The sequence below is a fragment of the Micromys minutus genome (genome assembly GCF_963924665.1).
Source record: "Micromys minutus genome assembly, chromosome: 12".
NCBI classification, from domain to species: domain Eukaryota; kingdom Metazoa; phylum Chordata; class Mammalia; order Rodentia; family Muridae; genus Micromys; species Micromys minutus.
Window position 1 is genome coordinate 27,507,179 of NC_137981.1, and position 27,484 is coordinate 27,534,662.

Sequence of the window (27,484 nt, forward strand, 5' to 3'; positions counted from 1 at the left end):
GAGCCCTATCTTCATGCAGTTTTCCCCCACTTAGTGATTTGAAACACACTCTTTGTTTAGGAAGCTCCTCTGGTCTTCTGTGTAGTCTTAGTGTAGCCTGAAAGCTAAATTTAAGATTCATGGCACTATATACTCCCCAGTGCAACTCGAGGATGTTCCCAAAGGAACCACATTGTCAGTACCCCTGGGTCTATTCTAGGTAAGAGCATCTCATTCCTATAGGACTCCCCCTCCTCTTGCAAACAAGGAACTTTTCCTGACACCTATAGTGCCTATGCTTTTCTCCATCAGGGCCCCTAATTCAGTGAACTAATCCATTGTCATGTGCTGTAAATATACTTTAGGGGCAAAATAAATGCTCAGCACAGTAAGGCTCTGGATTAAATTCCCAGTACCATAAAAAGACCAAACCAACCAAACACACACACACACACACACACAAACACACACATACAGAGGGGTGGGGAGGGACACCATACACACTGTCAACAGATTTGGGGCAGAACTCAGGTAAAGCCCACAAGGCTCCAATGGATAACTCCTGACCCAGTCACAGATAGCTGTGATTAATCTTGATGAATCAAGAAACAGGTATGAACTTGAGAGAAAAATCTGTGAGGATGGGGGAGAGTAGCCAGCATACATATGTAAAATTGTACATACCATAATAAAATTAAAACCATGCCTACAGGTGTCACTCAGTGGGAGACATGCTAACATGTGCCAGACCTTGAATTCCATTAGAAAGAGATGGGGAGAGAAGAGGAGAAAAATAGAAGGAAGCACATGTATGTCTCTCAAACAGGGCAGACCTGGAGGCCATGGCATCTGGTTCCAAAGAGGCACTCTGGGAAGGGGACACATCAACAATCTGTACAGGGTCCTAGTGCCCCCCACCCCCGACCCCGCTCCTCCAGCATCTTAGCAGACTCAGCAAGGGAGAAGCAGGAAACCCCTGCCTGTGGCTCAAGGGGGAATCTGTTGAACAGACATAGTCTCCATGGGTTTGCTTTTCTCCCAGCCACCCCTCCCCCGGATCCATGGGACAAAAAGGGGACAACAGGGCTTTCTCAAGCATGTCTTTATTCCTCCACCCTTTGGTCTCCCACTCTGGTTCACACATGTGTGCCGCACTTCACTGTACCTCCCGGTGTGGCTGAGCCTCACCTGCTGTTATGGCTGAACACTCGACTTCCAAAACACAACAGAGAGCATATGCTAGGATGGGAGCGATCCTTACACAGCTCTGGTGGCTGTCTAGGGATGTGACCAGAAAAGCTAAAGAAACTGCCACCAAAAAAAACCCAAAACACCTAATCAGAAAGGTTAGCAGGGCTGGTGAAATGCCACATCTATGTTCCCTCCATCTAAGGAAGGCTAATCCTTGGTCCTGACCAATTCTGAGATAACAGAGACCAAAGCCTGCCGTGCTACTCTTTGGTCCCAATTGCTACAAGAATGTGGGTCATCTGAGGCCCCAGAGTTTCCAGAAAACCTCCCTCAGCCAGATCTGAGCACGCGTGGCCTCATTCTAAAATGTCTTGCCCTCGAAGGCCTTTAGGTTGAAGGCAGTATCCAGAAACTTCCTCAGCGACACCAAGTGAGCATTCTTATTTCCAGTGGCTGGTGCGGCTGCAGGGTCCCGGCCAACATACCTGGAAGAGGAGAGTCAGCTCAGGGAAGGGCTGGTAGGGTCACATACGTGAAGAAAACTGCTTGCCTCTACTTAGGGGACTTTGCACTTCCAGCCACAGGACACAGAAGTTGCCCACTCTGACCATGGAGACAACAATCATGCCATGGCCCAGACTTTGGAGGAGATCTGAGTCACACAGGAGAGTCTGAAACCTGATCCGGACTGCAGAATCCTTAGGCTTACTATCCTCGACAGCCCCACAGGCATTCCTCCCAATCCTGATCAGCTAACCTGTAGACAGAGAACCCAGAATCTATAGGGACTCAGATGCTTGCCAGAGAAGACTAGTTCTCCATGGCACTGCCAACGAGGCAGGAAAACCTAGTATGGGATTGCCAGGATCAAGAGCCAGTGCAGGTTAGCAGAGGTAGGAGGTAGATATCAAGCTCTCTAGCCCAGTACCATATGGGCCGGGAGTGGCCGAGGAGAGTCATGAATCGTGGACTGATGTAGTCGTAATAGCCCATGTTCTTATGTTCTTCCTGACACCACACCAGCTCAGCTCCTGAATACTTCTCAGCCTCCCGCATGATCAGGTCGAAAGGGAATGGAGAGATCTGGGCAGGTAGAGATAAAGGCTCGTCAGTCACGCCCAAATACCGCAGAGTCGGGGCGGGTGAGTTGACCTTGTCTATCACTACAGTGGTAAGACAGTCGGCAAACCTGCTCCAGGCGTGTGACAGCCACTTGCTTCTCCAGGCCCTGGCTGCTGCGCTCCTTTACCAGGTCATAGTACACCTTTCCCGTGCAGAAGATGAGCCGCTGTACCTGCTTCGGAGACTGTGCCGCGGGGCCATCTTCTGGAATCATCCGCTGGAAGCTAGTTCCTAAGGGATAAACCAGGTACCTCGGGGGTATCAGCACCCAGAAGGGCAATGGGACACTGAGCCACCCAACCATTCCTGGGCTCTTCCCAGCTACTGAGCTGATTCAGGTCAGGCTGATTAGACAGCTTTTGATCAAAGATGGACTAAAGGAGAGATGATCCCCTACATTGTCAGAGGGAGAGGAAGGCAGGTCTACAGCTAAGACCAGAGCTCTAGGAACACATTCAAGGTATGGGGTACAGGAATGGAAAAAGACCCTGAAGGACAGAGAAGGTAACATGATGGGCCCTGATAACATCATCCTGCTCAAGATTTGTCCCCCCACCCCCAGTTGTGCCCACACTGCACACAGCCCTCAGACCCCATGTGCCAAGGTGAGCTGTTGGGAGGCCACTGCACACTCCTCCCCTAGCCCCATAGCAGAGCCTCGATCTCCCAGCTCTGGCCATTTCTTCTTCCCGAAGCCAACATGCTGTAGAACTCTTCAGAGAACTGTTGTGATGTCCCTGTGTCACCACCCCTTCGAGGGCACTGAAGCCCAGAGGGCGGCTGCCAGGCATAGAGACAGAGCTACCAGTCTCCCAAGAGGCCAGTCGTACTGGTGGGTCTGACTCACCAGTACAGCTGCCTTCCCACAATAGGCGCACAAAAAACAACAACAACAAACAATAAACCCCTCACAAAAACAACAACAACAAACAATAAACCCCTCAAGTGTCCATGCCACTGAAGCCCTGACTGGCTAAATCCTGCCTCTACTCAGGACTCAGCCAAGCCAGATGTCCTGTTGGCCACAAGCTTCATTCTTGTGCCTCCCTGACCAGGTCACCCTTCGAGTCTTCATGTGCTTTCCTGGCTCCTGATCCCCGGGGGGAGAGGGCACCCAGGTTCCCACTGATGTCTGTTTGGTTTGTGAGTGAAACTACGGATAGAAGATGAGTGTGTGTCACTCAGTATTCAGCAAACCAGACACCTCTCTGCCAGCGTCTCCTCTCCTGCCAGCCTTACTGACAGGTGACAGCCCGCCACCCCCGGACCCTGGAACTTATTCCAAGTGATCTGATCTAGCCAAGGTGCCAATCTCTCAATGCTGTTGCAGGTGAGGACCCGGGCAGGAGCTGCAGAAGGGACAATGAACAGAGACTGAGAAGACAAGGGAGCTCCAGGGGCAGAATCCACACATCAGCCACTAGACCACAGGTCACCGCCAGTGACGGAGGCCCACCAGGCCCAGATCAGACACATACCGGACACCATCTGGTCAAAGCTGGACTTGGCATCGGGGTGCCTCAGCAGAGACTTGGGTGTGAAGACAATGAGCTGGAAGGTAAAAAGCCAGCTGCCAGTAGCTCCTATCCATCTATGGGTTCCCACATCCAACCCTTGCACCGTCATGGTGCTAAAAGGCTAGGGCGGCTCACGGGCTTGCGGAAGGGCAGCAGGATCTGCCGGCGCAGCACGTGGAAGTAGCTAGCTGGTGTAGAGCAGTTCACCACAATCCAATTGCAGTCATAGAGCTGGCTCACCTCGAAGTCCTCAGAGAACACCTGCAGTGAACACCTGCTGGCTAGGAGTGGCTCTCTACACCTGGACGCCATACCCTGCCTGGGGACAGCGGGCAGAACTCACTGGGTAGGCATCTGAGTCATCATTGCTCATCTGCAGGAACCTCTCTGGCCTTGCCGAGGAGTGCTCAGGACCCTGAAAGTACACGTGACCCAGACTGAGCCTGCAGAAACCTTAGGCTCGCTGTGCCCAGATGGCTTCAGGAGGCAGAACAGCCTGTTCTGTTCCCACCTTGCCCACCAGCCTGGATCACAAGTTCCAGGGGACTGAGAGGCATTTCAAGGGATCAAAGGGTGAGCCTGCCCTCCTGCGGTAGGCCTCTGGCCCTCACCATGCCCTCCATGCCGTGCGGCAGCAGGAGCACTATGCCATTGTGCCGCACCCACTTGGCCTGGCCAGTGCTGATGAACTGGTCGATGATACACTGGGCAGTGTTGTGGAAATCACCAAACTGAGCTTCCCAGAGGACCAGGGCGTTGGGGCTGGCCATGGCATAGCCCAGCTCAAAGCCTAGGCAAAGGACATCAAGACAGAGCTCAGTACAATGTCACCAAGTAGCAGCAGTTCCAGTTAAATCCAGTCTTTCCTCAGTACGTGCTACCAGTCCCAACCGGGCCTTCCCCATACGCCAGAAAGAGGCAGGGGGCTCACTAGGCCTCAGAGGTCCGGATGTGTGTTCCTGGATGTGGAAGCATGTTTTTCTAACACTATATGTTGCCATATACTATATGTTCATGTGGCCTTGGGGACACCACCAGCCAACCAGCCAACCAGCCAAAAAGACCTCTGAAAACATGCACAAAGCTCCTGAGAAAGGGCAGGCAGGAGCCCAAAGGCAACTCCCACAGGTGGGGCTGAACCAGGAAGAGGTAGTAAAAGGACAAGCGTACTGGCTTCGGGTAAGCCGAGGGAGGGCACGTCCCCATAGAGTCACAGGCAAACCCCAACACTGGGCTCCTGGGGTACAGAATAGAGAAGGTGGGCTTAAGACCATGTGTTCATGACCAGACTTCCTGCTAGGTGGTCGGTAGCTACAAGCTGCCACGGACTCTCCTGGACTTTTGTACTCTGTGGTTGGCACCCCAGGAAAGAGTTTAGGTATCATATAGAAAATAAAGCAAGTTGGGTGTGGTGATGGACACCTTTAATCCCAGCAATCAGGAGGCAGGTGAACTGACCTATAAAATGAGTTCTAGGACAGCCAGGACTGTTACACAGAGAAACAAATTCCGTCTTGAACAAACAAACCCAAACAAACAAAAATGGCAAATAGAAAGAAAAGAAAACAAAGCAAATATCCCCTTTCCCCAACAGAGATGCCTGTTGGACCACGTAGTACACGTTTTCATCTCCCAAATGTCTCTGGAAAGAAGCAGTCCAAATGCATTTCCTCAGGGCTATCCGAGTATCTCTGTCCTCCCTCCCAGTCTCCAAGACTGCCTGCCCTCCCAGATCCTGAGGCATCCCAGTGAGCCTGTCACCCACCTAGAACTCCATACTCTGAGAGGGAGCTATTGCACACAGTGTAGGGAGCCTGGTCAGGCCACAGGTGATTCATTGGGACACACGTCCTCCGGTCAACTTCCTGATCATGAAGAACATGATGCCGGTGGCTGGGGAGAGAGAAATCAGGATAGGGACAAGAGCAAGGAGGCTGTCACACAGACAGCAGCAGGTAGGTAGGTATTGGTATATCCCAAAATGCCTATAAAGTCCTATGAAATGGCCATACCAAGAAGGTTACACAGTAACACGCTCCTTTCCTGAAGTGTTTCCAGACCTGCTCTCTCCCCGCCGGCCACCCACATATTACACCAAGGGTGCCGGGCTTAGATCTGAAAGCTACAACGTCTCTTGCCTCAGCGTCTCAACCACAGAGGGAACCAGTGAGACCTGCCTTGCCAGCATCCAGAAGCAGGGTGCCCCTTGAAACACCAGCAGGCCACATCTTCAAGGTAGCATCTCTTACATGGCCTACCATCTCTTCAACCACTACACCTGCCCTGTCCCTGTTCAGAGGAGTTGGGAAGCGCTGTAAAGACCCCAGGATGAAAGAGTAAGGGAGCCCCCGGGTTGAGGTCCAAGCCCAACAAAGACTGGCAATCGGTTCAGGATGCAACTGATAGCTCCCTTCAGGATGCAGAGATGGCTGCTGCATCCCAAGCTGAAATAAGATTGGCAGAAATGAGCTCCAGAAATGGAAAAACAGCTTGTGGTCCTGGAAGCCAATGAACGCGCTACTGAGCCAAGACTCTGAATATTCAGGGCCCCAACCTAGAAGTATTGAGTCCTCACTCAGATCCCAAAACTCAAGCAGCAAGGCAGAAACTCTAGGCTGATGCAGATGCCAGTTATAGAAATAAAGACTCCCGGGGGTCACAAATGACTACCAACTGAGACAACCAATCAGCTTGGCATGTGAGGGTCAATAAAGGGACTGTTTGAAAACTTGGCCCTAAGTATGGATTTAGCCAGACAAATGTCCCCCCAAGGAGTTCCGAGAGAGAGAGAGAGAGAGAGAGAGAGAGAGAGAGAGAGAGAGAAGTCTACTTCAAATCTCTAAGGCTAATTCTGGGATGCCTGTGTTTTGCTGAGTTATGAGATCCATGGGCTCAGTGAAGACAAGACCAGAGCTCAAGGGACCAGGGCCCAGCCTGCCTCAGCCTCACCTGAATGTGCCCCTCTCCACATCTTGGCCACTGAGCCGCACATGGATGCCCTCCTTCAGCAGTGAACCAAAGGCCATGTACTCTGCCAATGCCCAGTCGACTGTGCGCTTCTTGGTCATGTCTGCTCGGCCACGCAGGATCCGAGAGAGGCCTGTGAGAATGAGGAACACGGTTCAGCCCCAGGTCTGATGGCTGAAGCACCAGAGCCATGGGGTATGTGCTCAATGAGAAAGCAAAGGCTTTCTGGTCCCCTCAGACTCTCAGTGAGAAGGCAAAGGCTGTGTGTGGGTGGTTCCCTCAGACTCTAAACTGTAGCCAGACCAGGGCTGATCTGAGCTTCCTCTTCAAAGGAGGAAGTGGTAATATACTAGGTCAGAATTCTCTATGACACTTCCATGGAGGACTGTCCCTGCCCTCCAGAAGAGGAGACTGAGCTAATAAACACCATACACACAGCAGGACCCCTGCAATGCATACAGGATGCAGCTCTAAGCCTGGGCGCCATCAGTGGCTACCTCATACATACTGTGAGAGGTGCATTCCCATAGCTATCTAGAGGAGACACAAACATCTTAGTGTAAGCTTCCCTGTTCCCCTAAATGGCCGAGGGGTACCCTAGAGGCTGCCTTAGGCAGATTCAAGGTACCAATTTAAGACCTCACCCTGACACCCAGCTGGAATGTGGTATCCACAAATGCATATCAGCCATATCCACTGGGAGTGGAGCTAGGAACATGGGAAGGGGCCTATATGAAGCTTTGAGAGCCAAACCAGGAAACCAAGAGGCTAAGCAGGAACACGTCATGATCTTTGTTTTCCTATGATATCCCATCAAATCAACCTGAGGGATACAGTGTCAGCTCTGAAAGTAACTATGTTGGAGTTTGCACAGCAGCCTTACCTGTGTGGATCTTAAAGTCCTCCAGGGGCACAGAGCTGGCCACATTGCCAATGTGGGTCAGCATGTCTTCAGGGATGCCCGTCGTAGGGCATGTCATGCTCTTGGGCTCTCCATCCACATTGAAGAAGCCTGAAGGGACAGACTCCATTCAGACTCTGGTGAAGGAACTTTGACACCCCTGGCTAGTTTCTGTCCCAGGCTGCAATTCCTTACCTCCAGAGACATCAGTATATACCCTTGGGAATCTGCCACAGATGAAGAGCCACAACCATAGCTCCTACGCATGCCCTAATACTCCCCAGGACACCGAGGTCACAGCTGGCCCACCTTGGCCCCACCAGAGGGACCCTTAGTAGACACCCCCTAGTACCACCCCACCCCGGAAAGGCACAGGCAGCCACACTTGCTGTAATGCCATCTCCTCCACACTGGCCTGCCTCTGCCTGCAGGAACAGCTCACACTTGCACATCAGGCACAAGCCTCAGCTCTGGCGCTGTAGTGACTGCACTCCAGAGCCACTACAGTCCTTTCCCCACCAGTGCTCAAGGCGGTCACTGAGCTGCATGTGTCTCACTCACCAGGCCAGGGGGAGTCCAGCCAGTGCTTTATATGCAGGATCTTTTTATCCTTGGACCTGCCATATGCCTCCTCACAGATACGGTCATATTTGGCAATTTCTTCCTGGAATTGAGAAGAAGGTGTGGACAGACAGTGATATATTAGGCATCCAAGAGGGTCAGTCAGCCCAGACTCAAAAGCCCTAGTCTCTATCAGTAGGTTCTAGAGATGCCATGGTCAGAGGCTAGACCTTAGAGTTCAGAGCGGTCCTGGACAGATACTCTAATGGAAGGAGAACCAGGGAGACAGAGGAGAGACTCCCACCAGAGGTTCTACCATAAAGGCAGAAGGACTAAGGACGTCCCTACAGAAAGATCCCTTTCCTGTCTAAAACTTGGCTTGTCCTAAGTCACAATACACACCCAGGTGTACCCATGCCCCAAATTCCTATGCCCTGTTAAAACCAGAGACTTTTGGAAACAAGGTACACCAGCTACTCCTTAAAACCTTCGATGTCTAGCACTGTGCTGATGGCACCTGCAGCCATCCCATGCTCCCGTTCTGCCCATCTGAGGCTTGTGCCCACATGTCCCCTTACCTACCTCAAACTCCTGTAGCGTGACTGTGCCCTCGGCGATGAGCTTGTCTGCATACTTCTTCAGCACGGGTACCTGCTTGTGGATCTGCTTGTACATGAGGGGCTGTGTGAACATGGGCTCGTCCATCTCATTGTGACCCCGCCGGCGGTAACAGACCTGCGTGGGCAGCCAGGGCTTCAGTCCCCACCACAGTCTGTGAGCACAGTGTGCACGCAGGCCAGGGTCTGATCTGAAGCATTCCAAAGGACTCACTCTCATCTGTCGCTGAGTCAAAGTTCCATACCCAGGCCTTCCCACAGATGGTTGGTTGTTGGTGACACCAACCCTTAGTCTGAAAGCATTTCTAGGCCTTAGTGCTGAAGATATACTGAAGCCCTAACCACACATGAAGATGGGCCATGCTGATGGCCCCTGGCCCCCCAAATATACCAAGCTTGATCAGCACAGAAGAAAAGAACCCTCCATCGCTGCTCTAGCCCCAATATGTCGAAATCCCCTGGTTTGTTTGCTACCAGCAAAGTTGGGCTACTAAGCATGCTCTGGTACCAGCATCCTCAAACATATCCGATTTTCTTAGCCAGTCAGGAACAGGCTAGTCACTCCATCCTTGGCTCCAGCACCCCCAAACACAGCAGCATAGCAGGAATAAGCCATCTACTCCATCCCTGCCTTGGCCTGTCAGTACCCCAGACCCACCAGGTCTACAACAACATCTTTGTTGAAGGTGTTCCTCCACTCAGCTGCCACACTGCACACGTAGATCACGGCCTCTGGGTCGTCTGCGTTCACGTGGAAGATGGGCGCATTGACCACGCGAGCCACGTCCGTGGGGTAAGGTGAGGAGCGAGCCATTCGGGGATCCGTAGTAAAGCCAATCTGCAAGGGCGCGAGAAGCCAGATGTGCCCCTCTGTGCATTCTTTTTTGAGACAGGATTCCATTAGATCTGGACTCCAGTAATCCTCCTACCCTAGGCTCTAGAGCAGCTGGAACCACAGGCATACACTGCTGTGCCCAGAGTCCCTGCTTACTTGGGGCTAGACATGCATTGGCAGACAGATCTGGGAGCTGGAGTGTGAGGGGGGTATCAGGGTACCAAGGACATACAGGACATGAAGGGGTAACAGTCAGTGAGTCCTTGACCAGCTATGACAGCAGTTGCTATGGGGCAACAGCAGCGGCAGCAGGGAGGCTGGCCTGCTTTTCTTCGGGCCCTTGGGCTGCCCAGGTACTCAGGCTGGGCATCTGATGCAGCAGTGATTGCAGAGCTCCGGGCTAGATGCTTTGGTTCCCAACCTCATTGTCCTCATCTATAAGTAAGTCTCATTAAAGTCCTGCTCCCAGCAAAACTCGAGGAAGATTAAATGCTGCTGCAAAGGAGGCAGAGAGCACAGGGTTTCTAGTGTGAGACTTGGCTGCCTGGAAGGAAGGAACTTGACTACCAAGACCGATGTGCTCAGGGAGCTCAAGGTCACCTACAGCTATGCAGTCAGGCACCATGCTGTCCTCGTGCTGCTACACATGGGTGACTCTGGGTGCCTGGGAAAATATTTTCAGGACCCCAGTCTTAGACACAAAATTCCACAGTATTTCCATAGAATCTACATCTGTCTCTACATCTTTAATCATATATATAATGTAAACTATATGTAAACAGTCACTGTATTACATAAACTTTAGAAAACAAGGAGGGAAAAGCCTTGTTCATGTTCTGTACAGGTTAGTGCTTTGTTTTTCCTGAATACTTTTGTATGTGTGACGCTGTGGTTCAAAGCCAAGGCTTATGTATACTAGACAAACATTCTCCCTGGATTTTCTGAGACAATCTCACTAGATAGCTCAAATTGCCCATGAACTCTCTAAGTACCAGCTGGAATGGCAGGTACCCCCATTCCTGGTCTGAATATTTTGGATCCATAGCCAATTGAGCCTATGGATGTATAACCTCCAAAAGCTACATAGATATGTGTACAGTACATATATCTTATATATCTACCAATTTCTCAGATGAGGACACAAGGCTGGAGTCTGGTTCCCTGCCTGAGGTTTCATGCTAGACAAAGGATCGGGTTCTTTACCTGAAGTCACGTGTTGGGAAGTTGCAGGACAATGGTATGAACACCACAGCTATCTCACATTTCCCACCAACCCACAACCTGGACTGCTAGGAATGGGCATGTGACCTGGTATGGAGCCGACACCCTTACCTGGTTATTGACCACAACATGCACCGTGCCATTGGTGGTATAGGAAGGCAGGTCGCTCAGATGGAAGGTCTCATAGACGACACCCTGGCCAGCAAAGGCGGCATCCCCATGGACCAGGATGGACATGACCTGAATGGCAGGGTATAAAAAGCAGGATCCTGTACCCTGGCCTATGAAGCCCACCCTACTTCCTCTTCCATCAAGATCCAGGATCCATATCCTCAGGATCTAGTTTCTCAGAGCCCTGTTCCCAAAGGCTGATTTTTGGGTGCCTCTCTATAGAGAAACTCACCTTCTTACCCTGGGCATCCCCACGGTAGAATTGCTCTGCCTTCGTCTTCCCCTGTACCACAGGGTCCACAGCTTCTAGATGGGAAGGGTTGGCTACCAGCGACAGTGTTATGTTCCTGTTGGTGACACGGTTGATCCTCTCATGGTACATGCCCAGATGGTATTTGACATCACCAGAGCCCTGAGGATAAGGGTGGGATATGGTGAACCTACCACCTCCAGTGAAGGAAGGAGGTAAAGAGCAGCTCATGGCCTGAGCCAACTTGCCAGGCTTCTTAGACTGTAACAGGGCTCAAAGGCTACCTTACTCCTCACACCAGTGAAACCAAAGACATGTTAGAAGATATTTTAGGATCCAGGAGTAGAGAAAACATACTTTCCGAACAATTAAATATAAAGTCCCTATGTGGTAAGATAGCTAAGCCAGGACAAATCTTTCATTAGCAAGGGGAAAACAAGCTGGTCTGTCAAAGGCAGGGAGAGAGCTAATTGCACTCAATATGCAAAGTGGCTTTGCAAATGAGTAAAGTCAAATGCCAGAGTCCCAAGAAAATAAACAAGAAGCACGGAGATTCAGAACTGTTGACTCGTTTCAAAAAGTATGTCAAAATTAAATCATTCTGCACCCATCCAATTGGCAAAGGAAAAACCAACAGAGAAACAGCTGTGGCTGCAAGTGCTGTGGGTGGGCCCAGTGGAGGCTCCAGGGTGTCTGCTCCTTGCCCAGGCTCCTGTGCTTCTCAGGCGCCACCTACCAGCTAGTCATGTGCTCACTGCAGCAGGCAGAGTCCTGACACAGAACTCTGGAGCTGCAAGAAGCCAACAAACCAAGCACATTAAGTGTTGGCACAGAACAGAGGCAACATGGTGAGTGAAGTCGCCCGACACCTACAGTGCCCCAGGCTGTTCTCATGGTTCCTGGACAAGTATGTGTGTCCGCAGGGAACACACCTCACCACAAATGCAGGCAAGTGTACACAGACACACCATGAATGAAGTATCATGGAGAAAATGTTTTCTCTTTCAAATTATATATACTTTTTTCCTTTCAACAATACTTACAATTTTTAAATCGTAAAAAAAAAAAAAAAAAAAAAAAAAAAAGTGCAACTCAGACAAAAATCTCAGCTTTCTTCCCCCCAAATCTTCTCTTCAGTTCTTCATACCATGTGGGGCAGGGTCCTTTGTGACTATTGAGGAGCAAACAGAGGCTTACAGGTGTGAAGGCTGCTGAGCAACATGAACAGGATACTGGAAGATCCTGGGCTGGAAGGCAGCTCTGTGGGCACCAGGCCTGCTCTGGCACCAGGCCTGCTCTGGCACCAGCCCTGCTCTGGCACTGTGTCAAGTGTTCCTGGACCAGGTTCTTTAACCAACTAAACACCTGTGCTGGGATTGTAAGGGTTTCTGTAGATTTATGTTAAGCTGATACATGATTAGACAGTGGAAAGGTAGGCAGAGAAAAGGTAGGAAAATGGAAGAGAAGAAAGATTAAAAAAAAAAAAGAGATGGAGCTGGAGAAAGCAGACCTAGATCCTGGTGGCCGTAATTGGCGATAGGTAGATATGAATATTCTCAAGGGATTCTATAGGTTATCTCTTGTAGAAGGGCAGTCTGTATCTTTGTCCATTGGATGTGATCTTGTGGATTGAGAAGTTAATATATAAGCCTTTCTGAAAAGTTACTGGGCTTTTGAAGTAATGTTTGTGATGGGTGGTGGAGGAAAGAAAACACCAGGTCAGTAATAACCACCGGGAAAGTAATACTGAGGAGAGGGTGGCCTGTGGATCGAGTGACAGAGTCCATGGGCTCGGCTTGAGTGGCGTCCGCGGAGCGAGACTGTGGGGCTGATAAAGGAATAGGCCTTCCATATTTTAATATTTACTGCAACAGGTTCCAAAGGCAAAGTTCCTTCCCCCCTCTCAAAAGGACGACAAATGGACATGGATGAACACATGGGGTTACACACACAGACACACAGATGTAGAAGTAGACATACACACACTCAGAGATACTGACAGACAATACACACACAACACACACAAACACAACATATACAGACACACACACACACACACACACATACACACACACACACACACACACACACGCACGCACATGAAAAAGGCCAGAGAAGAGACAAAGCTAAGGAACACAGAAGGGGAAAGAAGAGACAAAATGTGTAGGTCAGGAAATTCAGCTAGAGACTTGAATGAAACAAAGAAGAGGAAGGCAGGCAGTAGGGCTGAGGGCTTGCCATGGCTGAGAGCCTCCACTGGAACAAGAAAATAAGTTCTGTGGCTGGTAGGTCAAGGGCACAGGAAGCCATCGGTCCACCCATGCCTCTCTGGAACCAGCAAGTCACTCAAGGCTGACAAAAGGACTGTGGACATAGAGGCTCTGTTACAAATTCTCAAGGGAGAAACTTCAGGGAAGCCCCTGCCCCTCTCTGGGCCTCAGTTTTGCTAGCTGGAAACAGGAAGGTTGGCCAAGATGATCCATTGCAGCACCTACTTCCCAACGCCTTAGGGACCTGAAGCAAGCATCCCAGGCCCTGGGTCTCTTTCCATGTCTTCATCCTGGTAGTTCACGTCCCAAACTCTCCCAGCCCACCTCCCAAACGCCAGCCCTCTTGGGTACCCCAGGAACACTATGACACCCACCTCATCTGCTGCTTCCAGCTTGGGATCAAACTGACAGAAGATCTGCTCCAGTTCCTTGCGGATCACATTAGCCAGCACATTCAGCCTGCCCCTGAGGACCAGAATGTCAGGGCTACCATCTGACACCGTGGTCACCTTCCTACATTGGCCAAGTGCAGCCATTCTCCCTACCTGCCGAGGAACCTATCAGAACCATTCCTGCTGGACCCAAGTAAGGCCCAATCTTTCCATTCTGCCTCAATATACTGGGCCCTGGGGTAGTCCCAGTTTGCAAACTTCCTTCAGACAGATTCCCAGCATATCAATGATTTAGAAAGCCCTTTGGGGAGGGGCAGAAAGCCACTAAGTCACCTATAGCATGTCCCTACTCATCCCCCCCAAAAGACCCAACCCATTACATAGACACCTCCTGAACACTGAATCTAGTATGTAAGACTAACATGACCCTCCAGCCCAGCCAGCAGCAGTTTTGGGCAGGATAGGACAGAGGAGACTCAGATCAGGGAGAATACTGAAAGAATAGGCAGCCATGGACCGGATTCTTCAGCCCAGCCTGAACTTACTTACTACTTAAAGTACTTACTGCAGGGTAGGAACCAGTCTGGTAGGAACATATAAGTGATTCAAAAAAAAATTCTCTTCAGAACCCATTAGCTTCAGGGTGACAGGAACCCTAAGCCTAACTCCCAGCTCCACAAAGAAAGGAAAAGCCTCCTCCTGGTCAGCTCCCCTCCACAGACACCCAGGAACAAAGAACATTCCTCAGCTGCTCTGGGCAAAAAGCCCTTCACAGCCCAGAGGTTCCCATTCATGCCGTGAAAGCCTGAACTACCAGAAGGGCCCCTTTGATCAGAGAGCCCTCCAGGCAAATGCCCACTTAGCAGATGTCAGAGCCATCTCTGTCTTCCAGGTGCCATCTTCTCCTGCTGTTCTAATAGCCCAAGGCATGAAGCCACGAGTTCCAGGCCAGCATGGCTACTGAGACAGCTCTGCCTAACCTCCTAACAGACACTGGGTATTTCCAGACCCCTCAAAGGGACCACGACAGACAAACCTTAGACCCCTGAAAGGCTGCCAAGACAGAAACTATCCACCCCATACATCTAGAGTCCCTTGGACATTACAGCTCTGTGCTAGCCCAACCACAACCAGCTTTCTAAATCACAATAGGGCTTTGCCCAACAGACTACTGGCAAAAGAAAATTCAAAGTCTTCATCAAGGGAAATACAGTAACCTTAAGCTGGGAAACAGATTGTTTATCCATCTCTATAGACCGATGTCCAAAGGATGCCAACTCAGGGCCATTTACTCACTTGTCCCTAAGCACACCCCCTTGACTTCTCCTTATCTACAGGATTTGAACTCAGTATGTCCCACAGTCTGAATGAGCCCTGGCCACATATGGCTCTGGCTAAGTATCTGGCTCTTGCTGTAAAGAATAGGCCACACCAGGGCCCTGAGAACCTTCCAAGTTCTTTGCTTTTTTGCCTCAAATCCCACCAATGCCCCTCACCCTGACTGCCACCTCCTTTTTCCTCAAGGCAAGCGTCACAGCGAGGGGAATCGGTGGCCCCACCTGTGTGGCATCCCCAGGATGACGTTTTCAATCCCCATCTCACTAGATTTGTCGATAATGGTCTTGAGGGCAGGAATCATGACCTCACAGCCCTCTAGGCCAAACCGTTTCTCTGAAGACCACTTCCTGGCCAGGAAGTCTTCAAACCTGTTTGGGGAAAGGAGAGGGAAGGGGTAAAAAGGAACAAGTTTGGGGTTTACAAACTTTTGACAACCACGGCAAGCTAAAAATGCCTAGGCCACAGGAAAGACAAAATCACCTTCCTTCTGTATAGCCCAGGACCCAGCCTGGACACCATGTCACACTCACCTAAGGAAAAGCACAAGGCAGGGCACCTTGGGAGTCTTCCCATAACCTTAGCTGCCACCCCATTCCCCAATACCACTCTCTCCTCCTCACAGCCAAACTTCCCTGAGAGGCCATCCTCCAGTGTCCCTGCTCCACCGCCGTCCTGCAAGCCTCAAACACCTTCACCCTGACAATGCCTAAGTTGTTCCACACCCCACTGCTCAGAAAGTCTCTCAGTAGCCAAGCCAGGTGCACCTCCGGGCCCCTGCAGCTCCTCCAAGGCATCAAGTAGGAGTAACACAGTGCCCCTGCTAGGGGTACCATCACACCCCCCCATGCCGGGGACAGTATTCTGTCATTCCGATAGCCGCAGGCTGTTACTTCTGCCTAAGCTGTGTGACCTCCACTGCAGTGTTTCTCTGCAGCCCCATGCCCACCCACCTATGTGGCTCTGATGGTCAAATCAACTGAGCATATGGTCCTGATATTTAGTCTAAGGGCTTCTGCAGGCCTCCAGCAGTGGGAGCAAGTCAGCCTGTCTTCCCCTGCTGGGCCCTGCCAGTTTCCCTGCCGTGGAAACCAAGCACAGTCCTCCAGCCATGCAGACTGTCCATCAGGTAGTGCTGACCTCATGGAGCGCACTAGTCTAGCCAGCAGGGTCCGCTTCTCCTCGACGGAAAACTGCATCACACCCGGAGTTTCAAATTTCTGTCGGATCCACTGGCACTGTTCCACGTCATTAATAAACATGAACTCCAGGCCGATGTGCTGGCAGTAGGTGCTCTAAGAGAGGCAGGTGCAAAGTGTTTGAGGAACAGACAAGAGCGGTGATAGTCCCAGAGTCTGAGACTGAAAAGGAAGTACCCTCTTTCCATCCCTCTGCACATCCTCAAGAGCTATGCCAGACATGACTCCTGGGCTCACCTCCAGGCGACGTATGATCTCTCGAAGGGAGAGTGTGTTCTCTGAGCCACCGATGAAAGTAGTGGTGGGCAGCCGGAACTCCTTATCCAGATCAGCCTCCTGCAGGTCATAGAAGGCTGGAAAGGAGGCCAAAGCAATAGAGAAAGAAATACTGAGGTTGGGCTAGGGATATGGAGAGCATCTCAGCAGTACCTAGTGCATCCACCCTGAGATTTGTCCAGAAGCCCCGATCGATCATCAGTGGAGAGAGGGAAGGATCTGCCCCACCTGCTGCTGCCGTGAGAATGGGTTTGGAAAAGTGGTAAACCCTAGCACTGGTGGGAACACATACCTCGTGGGATACTATATAGTGTCTTGGGACCCTGTAAAGTGAGTAGGAAATGGACCCAGGAGCAAGAGTCACACAGACAGAGATATGTCAGGCTCAGGCTAAGCTTCAGGCCCTGCAAACTCCTCATTAGGTCTCAACACCAGCTAGCATGTCATTGTAGGGTAACAGGGGAGGATCCCAGCACTTACCCAATTTATCAATGGTTGTGATCAAGTCTGAGGGCACAAAGGAATCCAAGTCTGCATCCAGGATGCCCAAGGGATCCAGCTGGGCCACATGGTGGCCTCGGATCTAGGAAAAGGAAGAACAATAAGACTGGACAGATATTCATTCCATGTGAGGCTCAGAGCCCTGCCCCACTTCCAGCTTCAGCGTTCCACGTTGTCACGCATCCTACCGCGCTGTCACCTGCCAGCAAATCCCCTGAGACGTTGGGAGCTTCGGTTCAAAACCACAATATGAGGCTGGCAAACATAAGCAAAGACCCACACATAAAGTTATATGCTATACACCATTAGTGTAGATTTCCAAAGTGTCTGACACCTGAGCGAGGAAAATCTAGACAAGTGAGGGAAATCCCCACCTGCTATTACGAAACCTTTTCCACAATCTCCCATCCACGCACCTGTGCGTGAACATACACAAGAGAAATAAAAATAATAAAGAGAGCATCTAAAAGATTGAGAAGGAGCTTCACAAGAAATCATAAACTAGAGAGAAACCATGAAGTAAGAAGACTGACTGTACAGAGATGGGGTAATACAGGAATTGTAAAAACTGGGTTGAAGGAATAAGATTTCAAAGAAACAGGCTTTTTAAGAATATCTTATTTTGAAGAGTTGACTTTGGGACCCTACAAACATTTTAATTATAAAACTAAATTAAGATTTAACACTAAGAGCATATCCACAGTAACATATCCACAGCAGTATGGCTACACGGAGAAGGACGATTCCATTTGGCCAATGGAATATTCCCTAAAGGGGACATTCATAAACTTTCCTATTGCCAATCAGTAGCAACAGAAGGGAATTGTTATTCTAAGCCTGTTCCGTGTGGGCTATGGAAACATCACATAAGCCACTGCATGGCATCTCTGAGAACATCTATTGTTGGCATCTTTGAAAGGAGAAGGTGCCATGAGATGGATGAGGTCAGACCCTTAGTCCTGCATTTGAAGTACATGGCTGCATTAAAATAAATCCATAATGCATGCTATCTTTCTAAAAAGCACACAGTTGCCAGCTCTGATCGCTGCAATTGACTAGACTGATAGAGAACATTCTCAGAACTCCCAGGAAGCCTGGTTCCGGAAAGCGGAAAAATATAAGACTATTCTAGATATTTCTCTGTTGCTATAATAAAACACTGACCAAAACCAATTTGGGGAGGAAATTGCTATTTCACTTACAGATCCGTGATGAAGGGAGGCAAAGCCAGGAGTTCAAGGCAAGAACCTGGAGGCAGGAACTGAAGCAGAGACCATGGGGAGGATCAGGGGACAGGAGGGTCACCGCTTACTGCCTTGCTTAGCTACCTTTTCTATACAACCAGACCCACACATACTGTAGGCTGGGCCCTCCTGTATCAACTAGCAATTAAGAAAATGCTCCAGAGACTTGTCCACAGGCCAATCTGATCAAGCCAATGCCTCAACTGAAATTCTCTCTTCCCAGCTGTGTCGGTTGACAACTGAAACTAAGACAAAGACTGACTTGGAGTCTATTAGACCAGAGAGCAAAGGGGTGCCGATCACTGGGAATAAGGACACACTGTGAGAAGTATGTGTGTGTATGCAATTTACAACAGACTGAAATCCATGTAATATGCTTAAGTGTGTTCATTCTCATGAAACTATAAAAAGAAGGAAGTTAGGTATGGTGGTGCATGCCTGTAACCTGAGGCAGGAGGATCATGAATTCAAAGTCAGCCTAATCAGTAGAGGGATAGACGGAGTGAGAGGAGGAGGAAGAGGAGGAGAATAACAACTTTCGCTGGTTACTTATGAAGACTGCACAAAACCTCTTATTTTTGAAAATCAGTCAATAAACAGAAAAGTAAAGTGCCCCCTAGCCCTGCCTTTGCTGAACAATGTACACCTCAGTGTACCGAGGACAAAGGAAAATATTCACCGTGCTTGGTTGTTCACTGCCCTCTAAAGCCCATCCCATCCCCACCAAGAAGCTGACCGGGGGAAAATCAAGTCTACACTGGGTGAAGCTCAGAGCTCATTTACATGGACAAAGGGACTGTGGGTGGGGTGGGGATGACACTGGGAATGGAGCAGTAAAACCCGACCTAGAAAACCTCTGCAGGAAAAAACGGCATGGTTCATTTTACAAAAACTAGCAAGAAATAAAAACAACAGAGATGGAGTTGCGGAGCCCAGGAGACGTATCAGCCACTGCAGTGTGCCTCTTTACGGCAATCTTGCTTCAAACAGGCAATGCCTGGATCCACAGGATCCTGAGCTTGGTACTGGCTAATGGGGGGGGGGGGGGGAGGGAGGGAGGGAGAGAGAGAGAGAGAGAGAGCGCCAGATATGGTGGTGAATGGCTATATCTCAGCACTTGGGAGATGAAGGCAAGGAGATCAGGAGTTCAAAGTCATCCTGAACTACAGAACAAGTTTGAAGTCAGACTTTTGGGCTACGTGACAATATAGGCTGAAGAGATAGTTCAGTGGCTGAGAGCATGAGTTCAAATCCCCAGCAACCATATAAACAAGAAGCCATGCCAGTAACCTCTGTTAAAACTAATGGAGTCAGATAGACCCAGAGAGCTTGCTGCTAACCATCCTACCCAAAACAATGAACCTCTGGCTCAATGAGACATTGTCTCAAGGCAATAAAGAGGTAAAGAGACCAGGCATCCTGTTCTGGCCTCTACACACACACACACACACACACACACACACACACACACTCACACTCACACACACACACATACACACTCACACACACACACTCTCTCACACACACACACACTCACACACACACTCACACACACTCACACTCACACACACACACTCTCACACACACACACTCACACACACACTCACACACAGACTCACACACACACTCACACACACACTCACACTCACACACACACTCACACTCACACACACACTCTCACACACACACTCACACACACTCACACACACACTCACACACACACTCTCACACACACACGTACCACATGCACAGAACCTGAAGGACAGAGCTATGCTGAGATAAGAACAAGCAGCATCCTGGACGTTCACCTCCATACAAGACAGTTCTAGTTTGACCGTCCTTGTTCTTGTCAAGATCACCCATGAGGTCACCAGGTGTCTTTCACCCAGTTAGGAAACCACAATGAACTGGAAGATTCCCTTATTGGAAATACTTGGGACCAGCAGAATTGGCATTTCATTCTTCTTGATTTGGGGATATTTAGACATAATGAGATACGTTGGAGAAAGGACCCAAGTCTAAACACGAAATTCATTTGTTTCACCAGCATCTTGTATGCAGAGCTGAAATGTGGTTTTAGACAATGCTCCTAGGATGCCTGTGTTCTGACTACAACCCATCAACATGAGATTAGGTGTGGAATTTTCCACTTGTGATGTCACATCAGTCCTTAAGAAGTCTCAGATTTTGGACTTCAACAACAATTACTGTGCTGCACAAAGCTCATGTGTCCTCCAGCCAGAGAGAGCCCCCTGTGACCCTTGGGCACCAGGTGCCAGGGAATTCTCACTCCACACTCCCACACAGAGGATTCCTAGTCGGAGACAGCACATTGTTTGCATTTGCCGATGCCCTGATGTTCCCAGGTCCATGGGAGCAGCTCACTGCTCCTCCTCCTCCAGGCCCACAGCCCCTAGAATCACACTCTGCAGGCCACGTTTCCCTTGTGAAATGCCTTCTGCCTCCGGTTCCCACAGAGATCCTCAATGGTTGCACCTGTTACGGCGTCAATACCAGTGCAAGCCTCCAATTAGTCCTGTTCAGCTGAGAGAACATGGACCGTCACCAAGACACACTGCCAACCACCAGGCCCAGCCTAGGGAACCCGGTGTGAGAGAGCCCAAGCCTCCAGAATGAGCAGCTGGTGGGGAGCTGTGTCTGGTAAATTATTAATTCATTCTGAACTCACTGATGAAGCTCCTGCTGCAAACGGTCCCTGTTTCTTGGAATGCCCAGACTAGAGAGTGGTTATCAAGTGTCAGAGGACTCCATGGTCACTTCAGGCTAAATGCAACCTACTAAGTGCTCCTCTAGGTACTTAGGACATCACATGCAAGTTGGACGACAACACAGAGAAACAGACAAGCCAGCAAAACAATACACTCAAAAGCTCTAAATGGCATGAGATAAAGGCCAGTTCTCAGTGAGGTGACATTAGGGCTCAGACTCCCTGCACCCCACCCCACCACCATCCTCCATCTCTCTCACCTGATAGGCACGGATCAGGGACTGTACTGCCAAGTGGTCTTCCACCAGCTTGCTGGTCTTGGTGCAACTTGACACAGATGCCCTGCTCTCTTGGATAACAGCTGGGGGCTGTGGCTGAGCAGGGCCCATAGAGGCCTCCTTACTTGTTCTCTGGAAGAAGCTGTCCCAGGACTAGGTAGGGAAGAAGGAAGAACCCAGCTGGGTCAGGTCATAAAGAGTTGGTATCCCCAAAGCACTCAGTGTTCTTGGGAACCATGGTGCTCAGGGACTTTAAAGAGGGACCCTCCATTCTGGGACCCTCTACTAGCCCAGGTCCCTTACATAGTCCCCAGCTTTCCTCAGGATGTGGGTTCCATTATAGCAGGGACATCTGCCTACATATTTATTCTTAAGATGTTAGAAAGGCTGGAGATTTGGCTCATTGGTTAAGAGCACTGAACTGCTCTTCCAGAGGTCCTGAGTTCAAACCCCAGCAACCATATGGTGGCTCACAACCATCTGTAATGAGATCTGATGCCTCTTCTGGTGTGTCTGAAGACAGCTACAGTGTACTCATATATATAATAAATAAGTAAATCTTTAAAGAAAAGATGTTGAAAAAAATCTTTCTACAGTCATTGTGTGCACACATACAAGTATACTATATTCAGGGCAACCCAGACAAGATGTGAACCAGAAGTCCGTTACAGGGAACAGAGGACATCCATGTTTCACAACACTACACAGGCAGAAACAAACAAACAGCGGGGCATTTCTCACACTGACAAAGATCTGAGAGCATCAAACGAAAGCCAAAAACAAAACCAAAAACCAGGATCGTTCTCTGCCATAAAAGGGGGAGAATTCTGTTATGTTTGCAAACATTTATGGAGAGAAAAATCTCAAAGAGAAGAAACTAAAAAACAAACCCCGTGGTGGGCTCAGAGGAACCTCTTGATTTTTCATGCTGCTTGCATCTGGAGCATGTGACTATTGCCTTTTCTCCCATTTTACTTTTAGATATCAAGGGGTATTAGTTTATTAGATGGCACATCTATATGCATTTCTTAATTTCGTCCCAGGAGCCATCTGGAGAGAGCTCAGCATAACCAGGCTGGGCCGGTCTCCAGCACATCAAGCAGATCTTTATGGTCCATCAAGTGGGATGGACTCACACAAACTTTGATCAGTAAGAAAGCAAGAGGCCACTCCCTTCTCCCCCCACAATACACAGGGATGGAAGTCATGGCTGGTTCTTGGCAGTCCCTTATCCTGCCAACCACCCCAGCAGCTTCCTTCCCATAAAATGTGGAATGCAGGTGCCAACCTTGTGAACGCTCTGTGGGTTTTCCAACCAGGCAAAGTACATCTCTTCCACATAACTGGAGCTGACTCCACTTCTGCTCCTTGGGATGGTACTTGGTGGCCCAGAAGACCTTCTGCGCCCACTGAACGCTGGGATATCCCGTATGGCCAGGAGCTTTGTGGCCCGTGGCCCCAACTTGAATGGCAGCAGCCTCAGCTGGCTCATTCTGAACGTGAATAAGGAGGAAGAAGCAGAGATCACAGGACTCAGTCAGGAGGAAGCTCAGATGCATGTGAGTTCACACCTGCCATCTACACTGAAAGGTGGCCCTAGACTAAGCCAAGGTGAGACACAGGAGACAAACTCCTATCTCAGCTTCATTTCCAAGCAAGAGGTCTCAGCTCAGTGACCTTCTCCAAAGGCCTCTGAAACCCAGCACTCCTACCCTTCCCTCTGGCCTAGGCTCCCTCTCTGCTGGTCCCAGAACCCTGCTACCCCTATACACAACCCTGCTTCAGGGGGAACCTAGGTCAGGCCCTGAAGCCCACTCAGAAGATCGCAGAACATGTGTAGGCAATAACCCAAAAAAGGGAAGGGCACATAGCCTATCCTCTTGGAAACGGGGCAGGGGTCCTCTAGGCACTGGGATGGCTGTATGTGGTCAGAAAAGGCAGGGAAAAGGCACTGAGGAGCAAAAACTCAGAAAAATGAGAGGACAAGACCCACCCACTATCTCTGGAATCTCTGATCACTGGCTAGAAGTAACCAGTAACTTTCTAGGAGTGCAATACTAGGTTAGGGTATCTTTGCTTTTGGGCAAAGCCTTAAAGGTCAGGAACCCAGACCTCAATGATAGCTCCCTTTCACAGAAGTGGGGACTGGGAGTCCCTGTGGTGAAGGCAGAACTGAAGCCAGCCCAGTGACAGACCCCTGCTACAGCTGCCTTCTGTGGCAACCAAATGCTACCTGGAACTTACACTCCAGACAAACACCACCTAAGACAGCTGTCAGCACAGGGGCCACCCAGGTCAGGAAAACACAACACTGGGTTCTTTCCACTTGTCAAATTTCCCAAGGAAGAGACCTAAACAATGGGCAGGCTTTCAATGGATAGACACCCTCAGTAACCTCTCCCCGGTACAGGAGTTTTTAAAGGTCTTCTCTACTCATAGAGAACTACCAGGCTTCCTGCTCCGACCTACTGAGTCCCCTGCTGCCCCAGGGTCCTTGCTACCACATGTAAAGTAGGACCTCTGCTGTCCTACCTTACCCCATGGCTTTGAGCAGAAGGTCCTCTCTTGACCTGCCCTCTGCCCCCTGCCCTGCCCAGCCCAGCCCCTCCCCAGCCTGGAGTAGATCCTTCCTACTGAATACTGACTGATGATCTTCTACCAGGGGAGTCCAAGCTTCAATACAGAGTACAACCCTAGAACACCCATCAGAGTCCAGAAGCCTGTGGCTCCTTATACAACCCGCTGACCCAGAACACTTATACTCTGGGGTATATGGTCCTGGTTAGAACTGACTGGCTCTAAGTCAATGCTCCTGGGTGTGTTCAGCCAACTATCCACCAACTGCACCCCTCCATCCTATCCCTGCCACCAGCTAAACCAAGTCAGGACGCCACTGGCTAGAGTTTTTTGCAAGGGATAAAGTCCACCAAGGGGCAGGCAGGTATGGCTGTCCTAGGCTGCCTCCCCTGACCCTTGCAAACTCACTTAGGCTGGAGAGCCAGGGGAGTTCCTCAGTCACAGAAAGGCGAGTTCCTCAGGTGACCTGCAGCAAGTCTGAATTAGAGGAAAATTAATACATTCTACAGGTAGGGCTAGCAAAACTCTGAACCTCAGTTGCCCCAGGATTCCCTCCCAACATTTCAACCCCCGAGTTGGTGTAGCAGCCCGTCGTGAGCCACTGGGGCTGGGCCTCCTGGAGCAGCAGCCTGGGCCCTACAGTCTAATAGTTCAAGTCACACTGTGGAAACATCCAGGAGAATACAAACAACTATTGGGCTTCCCAATCCATTCTACACAGCAAGGGAAACAGGTTGTAACAGAAGTAAGGGTACACAGTCCAACAAGGATGGAGTCACAGGGCTCAACATTCTCACGGAGGTGGGCACTAGGCTGGAGAGTGACCAGCTGTCTGTTCCGGGGTCTGTGTCTTCCTCACGGCAGCACTAAGATGTCCTAACATCTCCTTGGGACAATGCCCTAGTTCCTCTTTCTGCCAGCTTTACCCCCACAAGGTGATAGGACGGTTCAGGCCAGAGAGGGACAATGCCTGGCTGTGTCCAGCCTGGCCCAGTGTGCCGGAACACTGTGTTACACAAACACAGAACAGTCTGGGCAGCCAGACACTGCTATGGCCTTCACCCAACCCAGCAGGAGATGCCAGCCATTCCTACCCCATGCCAGCTGGGCTTGAGGACCTCAAAGCTCTAAATCTATAGTCAGAGCCCTAGTTAGTGCTGTTAAGTTCTACCCATACAGGACAGGATGGCAGCAAGGACCCCCTAAAATATGCCCTGTGTACATTTCTAGTGGGAAGATCTTGGGGGCATTCTTTCTGAAACAATGTCATCCAGTAGTCCCAACCTGACCCCAGAACCAGTGCAGGCAACCTAGGACTAAGAGTTCTGCAGTGATACACAGGGGAGGGCTGCTCCGTAATGGATCCCTTGGGAAAACCAGTTAGTAGAGGTCAGAGTATAGAAGGCCCCTTTCCCCCAAGCCCTGAAGCAGCACATAGCAGCAGAGCCTGCATTCTGTCCTTCTCTGTCTTGTACTAGAAACTGAACTCACTGCCTGATTGGAGAGTGTGGAACTGCAAAGAGCTAAGCAGCAGGGTGTGATGGGGGTGGGGATGGGGGTGGGGTGCGAGCTTATTTTCTTGACAGGGAGGAAGGAAGGGCCAAACTAAAGCCCAGAACTGGGAAAAGTACAGAGGTGGGTGGGGCTTGTTTGAAGGTTACTGGTGGATGAATGGAGAGGAGATAAACAGACTGGCTTAGTATTGGACCCTGTAGGGCTGGGAATTTCAGCGCTGGGTCTTTGCAGAGCATGGTACTTGGGGTCAATCAGATAAAGCCTCTTAGCGCTGCTCATCCTGAGTGTGGGAGGATGGCTGGGACCCCAAACTACTTGAGCAAGGAATCTGGCCCGCCTCGGTTTCCTCCAGTGGGAGCAGAGACCGCAGTTAAAAGCACATATAGGGCCTGTCCTGGGACTTCGAAGCTGCTTTCTTGTCCCGCCAGATGCAACCCTGGAACCTCCTCAACCTCAGTGCAGTACTGGGCAGCCCCCCTCTCGTTGGAAGAGTACCAGACAGGGTCCTCTCCAAGCCACTATGGTACAGAGTGGGAGGGGACTGCAGCCTTCCGGCCTGAAGCCCCACTGTTGGCAAGTCACTCCTTCCCAAGAAATCTGCATTCGCCTGCTAAAGCGCGCAAAGGGCTGGGGGTCCTATGGAACGCCGCACTTAGGCAAAGGAGAGACCAAGGTCAAGTTCCCGTTCCCCACCCCAATCCCGCCCCCTCCCCAAGGGCCTGGCTGAGGTTAGCGGGCAGCGCTGCCCCAGGACCTAGGATCAAGTTGCAGAGGGTCCAGCTCGCAGGAACGGGGGATCACGCCGCCGCGCTCACCGGCTGGCCGAGGTTCCGGGCCACGCGGTCCGGGGGCTGAAGGTCCGGGGACAGCGCGGAGGGTCGCAAGCCGCGCGCTGAATCGATTACCTAGGTCACGTGACACGGCCGCCGTGAGCGCGCACCCTCGGGATTCCGCGCGTCGTGACGTCTCGGTAGACGCCCCGCCCCGTCTGCGGCCTTCGCTGTCCGAGGTGCTGACCTCCCAGATCCAAGACCACTTGTGGTCCCCCAAAAGGCCAGGCTTCTCCAGATGGTCAGCAGGAACCCAGGCCTGCCTTGTCTAAGTGAATGGAGACACTGCTGGACCCATGAACTCCAGAGTCTTCGACTTGAAACTAGGAAGAATGTACAAGAACAAAGCAGACTTGTATGTGTGTTTTGAGGGAAAGAGATTCTTCTCTATCGCCCATAAAATGGGAATGCTATTAAAAGTTTTGCTGTCTTCAGGCCGTTTTGAAGAAAGGATGAAGTAGTTTGTAAAAAAAAAAAAAAAAAGAGAAAGAAAGAAAGAAAGAAAGAAAGAAAGAAAGAAAGAAAGAAAGAAAGAAAGAAAGAAAAGAAAAGAAAAAACACGTATCCTTCTCTTTCCGAGGGACTGTGGCTTGGTGTCCCTCTCCTCAGAGAACCATTGCCACAGACAATGTTACAAAGAACATATAGAAATTTTATCTGACCTTTTATTAGTGATTTGCAATTATGTTATTTTTCAGTTTGGAGTTTTTTTTCTGTTATATTCCTGCCTTATTTTTGTATTGAGTTCTGTTTCACTTAAGCTAATATTGTATGCCTGAGTCTGGAAATACTATCAGCTGTCCTTTACAGGATTACTGTAACAGCCCCTAACTGGCTTCTGTTTACATCCCTTAATCCTAATCCAGCACAGCAGCTAGAGATTTCCTCCCGGAGCACACTTCATGTCACAGTTTTGTACAATCATCTTTCTACACAGGTGTTTGAGTCCCACTGATTCTAAGCAAACTATCGATAAATGGAGGCTCCTACGTCACATAAAACCATAA

At 50.2% G+C, this 27,484-nt stretch overlaps 1 protein-coding gene across 3 annotated transcripts; it reads right to left on the reverse strand.

Annotated features, from left to right (window-relative positions):
- Window positions 1–1,199: 1,199 nt before the first annotated feature.
- On the reverse strand, window positions 1,200–26,556 carry OGDHL (oxoglutarate dehydrogenase L). 3 transcript variants are annotated; one of them, XM_080926101.1, is made up of 24 exons: window positions 26,463–26,556; window positions 24,541–24,609; window positions 22,844–23,048; window positions 21,538–21,708; window positions 17,285–17,387; window positions 16,766–16,881; window positions 16,470–16,624; window positions 15,554–15,700; window positions 13,977–14,067; window positions 11,315–11,494; window positions 11,023–11,151; window positions 9,514–9,693; window positions 8,821–8,973; window positions 8,239–8,341; window positions 7,660–7,788; window positions 6,759–6,909; window positions 5,575–5,702; window positions 4,421–4,599; window positions 4,153–4,224; window positions 3,945–4,070; window positions 3,771–3,843; window positions 2,360–2,523; window positions 2,099–2,253; window positions 1,200–1,655 (listed from the first exon to the last, which is right to left on the reverse strand). In XM_080926101.1, the coding sequence occupies exons 3-24, from the start codon at window positions 23,045–23,047 to the stop codon at window positions 1,532–1,534; spliced, it is 3,033 nt and encodes a 1,010-aa protein (XP_080782227.1). In that variant the 5' UTR covers window position 23,048; window positions 24,541–24,609; window positions 26,463–26,556; the 3' UTR covers window positions 1,200–1,531. The 3 variants fall into 3 exon arrangements, with proteins under 3 accessions (XP_080782227.1, XP_080782228.1, XP_080782229.1); XM_080926102.1 differs by lacking the exon at window positions 21,538–21,708; XM_080926103.1 differs by lacking the exons at window positions 1,200–1,655; window positions 2,099–2,253; window positions 2,360–2,523 and adding an exon at window positions 2,697–3,641.
- Window positions 26,557–27,484: the final 928 nt, after the last annotated feature.

What these genes read in the sequence shown, in the direction of transcription:
- OGDHL (XM_080926101.1), bottom strand. Translation starts at nt 23,047, where the DNA reads ATGAGCCAGCTGAGGCTGCTGCCATTCAAGTTGGGGCCACGGGCCACA. An exon ending in AGCTGGAAGCAGCAGATGAG is followed by an intron (nt 11,495 to 13,976) that starts GTGGGTGTCATA and finishes CCTTATCCTCAG; the next exon opens with GGCTCTGGTGATGTCAAATA. An exon ending in GGCCACTCCCGGCCCATATG is followed by an intron (nt 1,656 to 2,098) that starts GTACTGGGCTAG and finishes CTCCTCTTCCAG; the next exon opens with GTATGTTGGCCGGGACCCTG.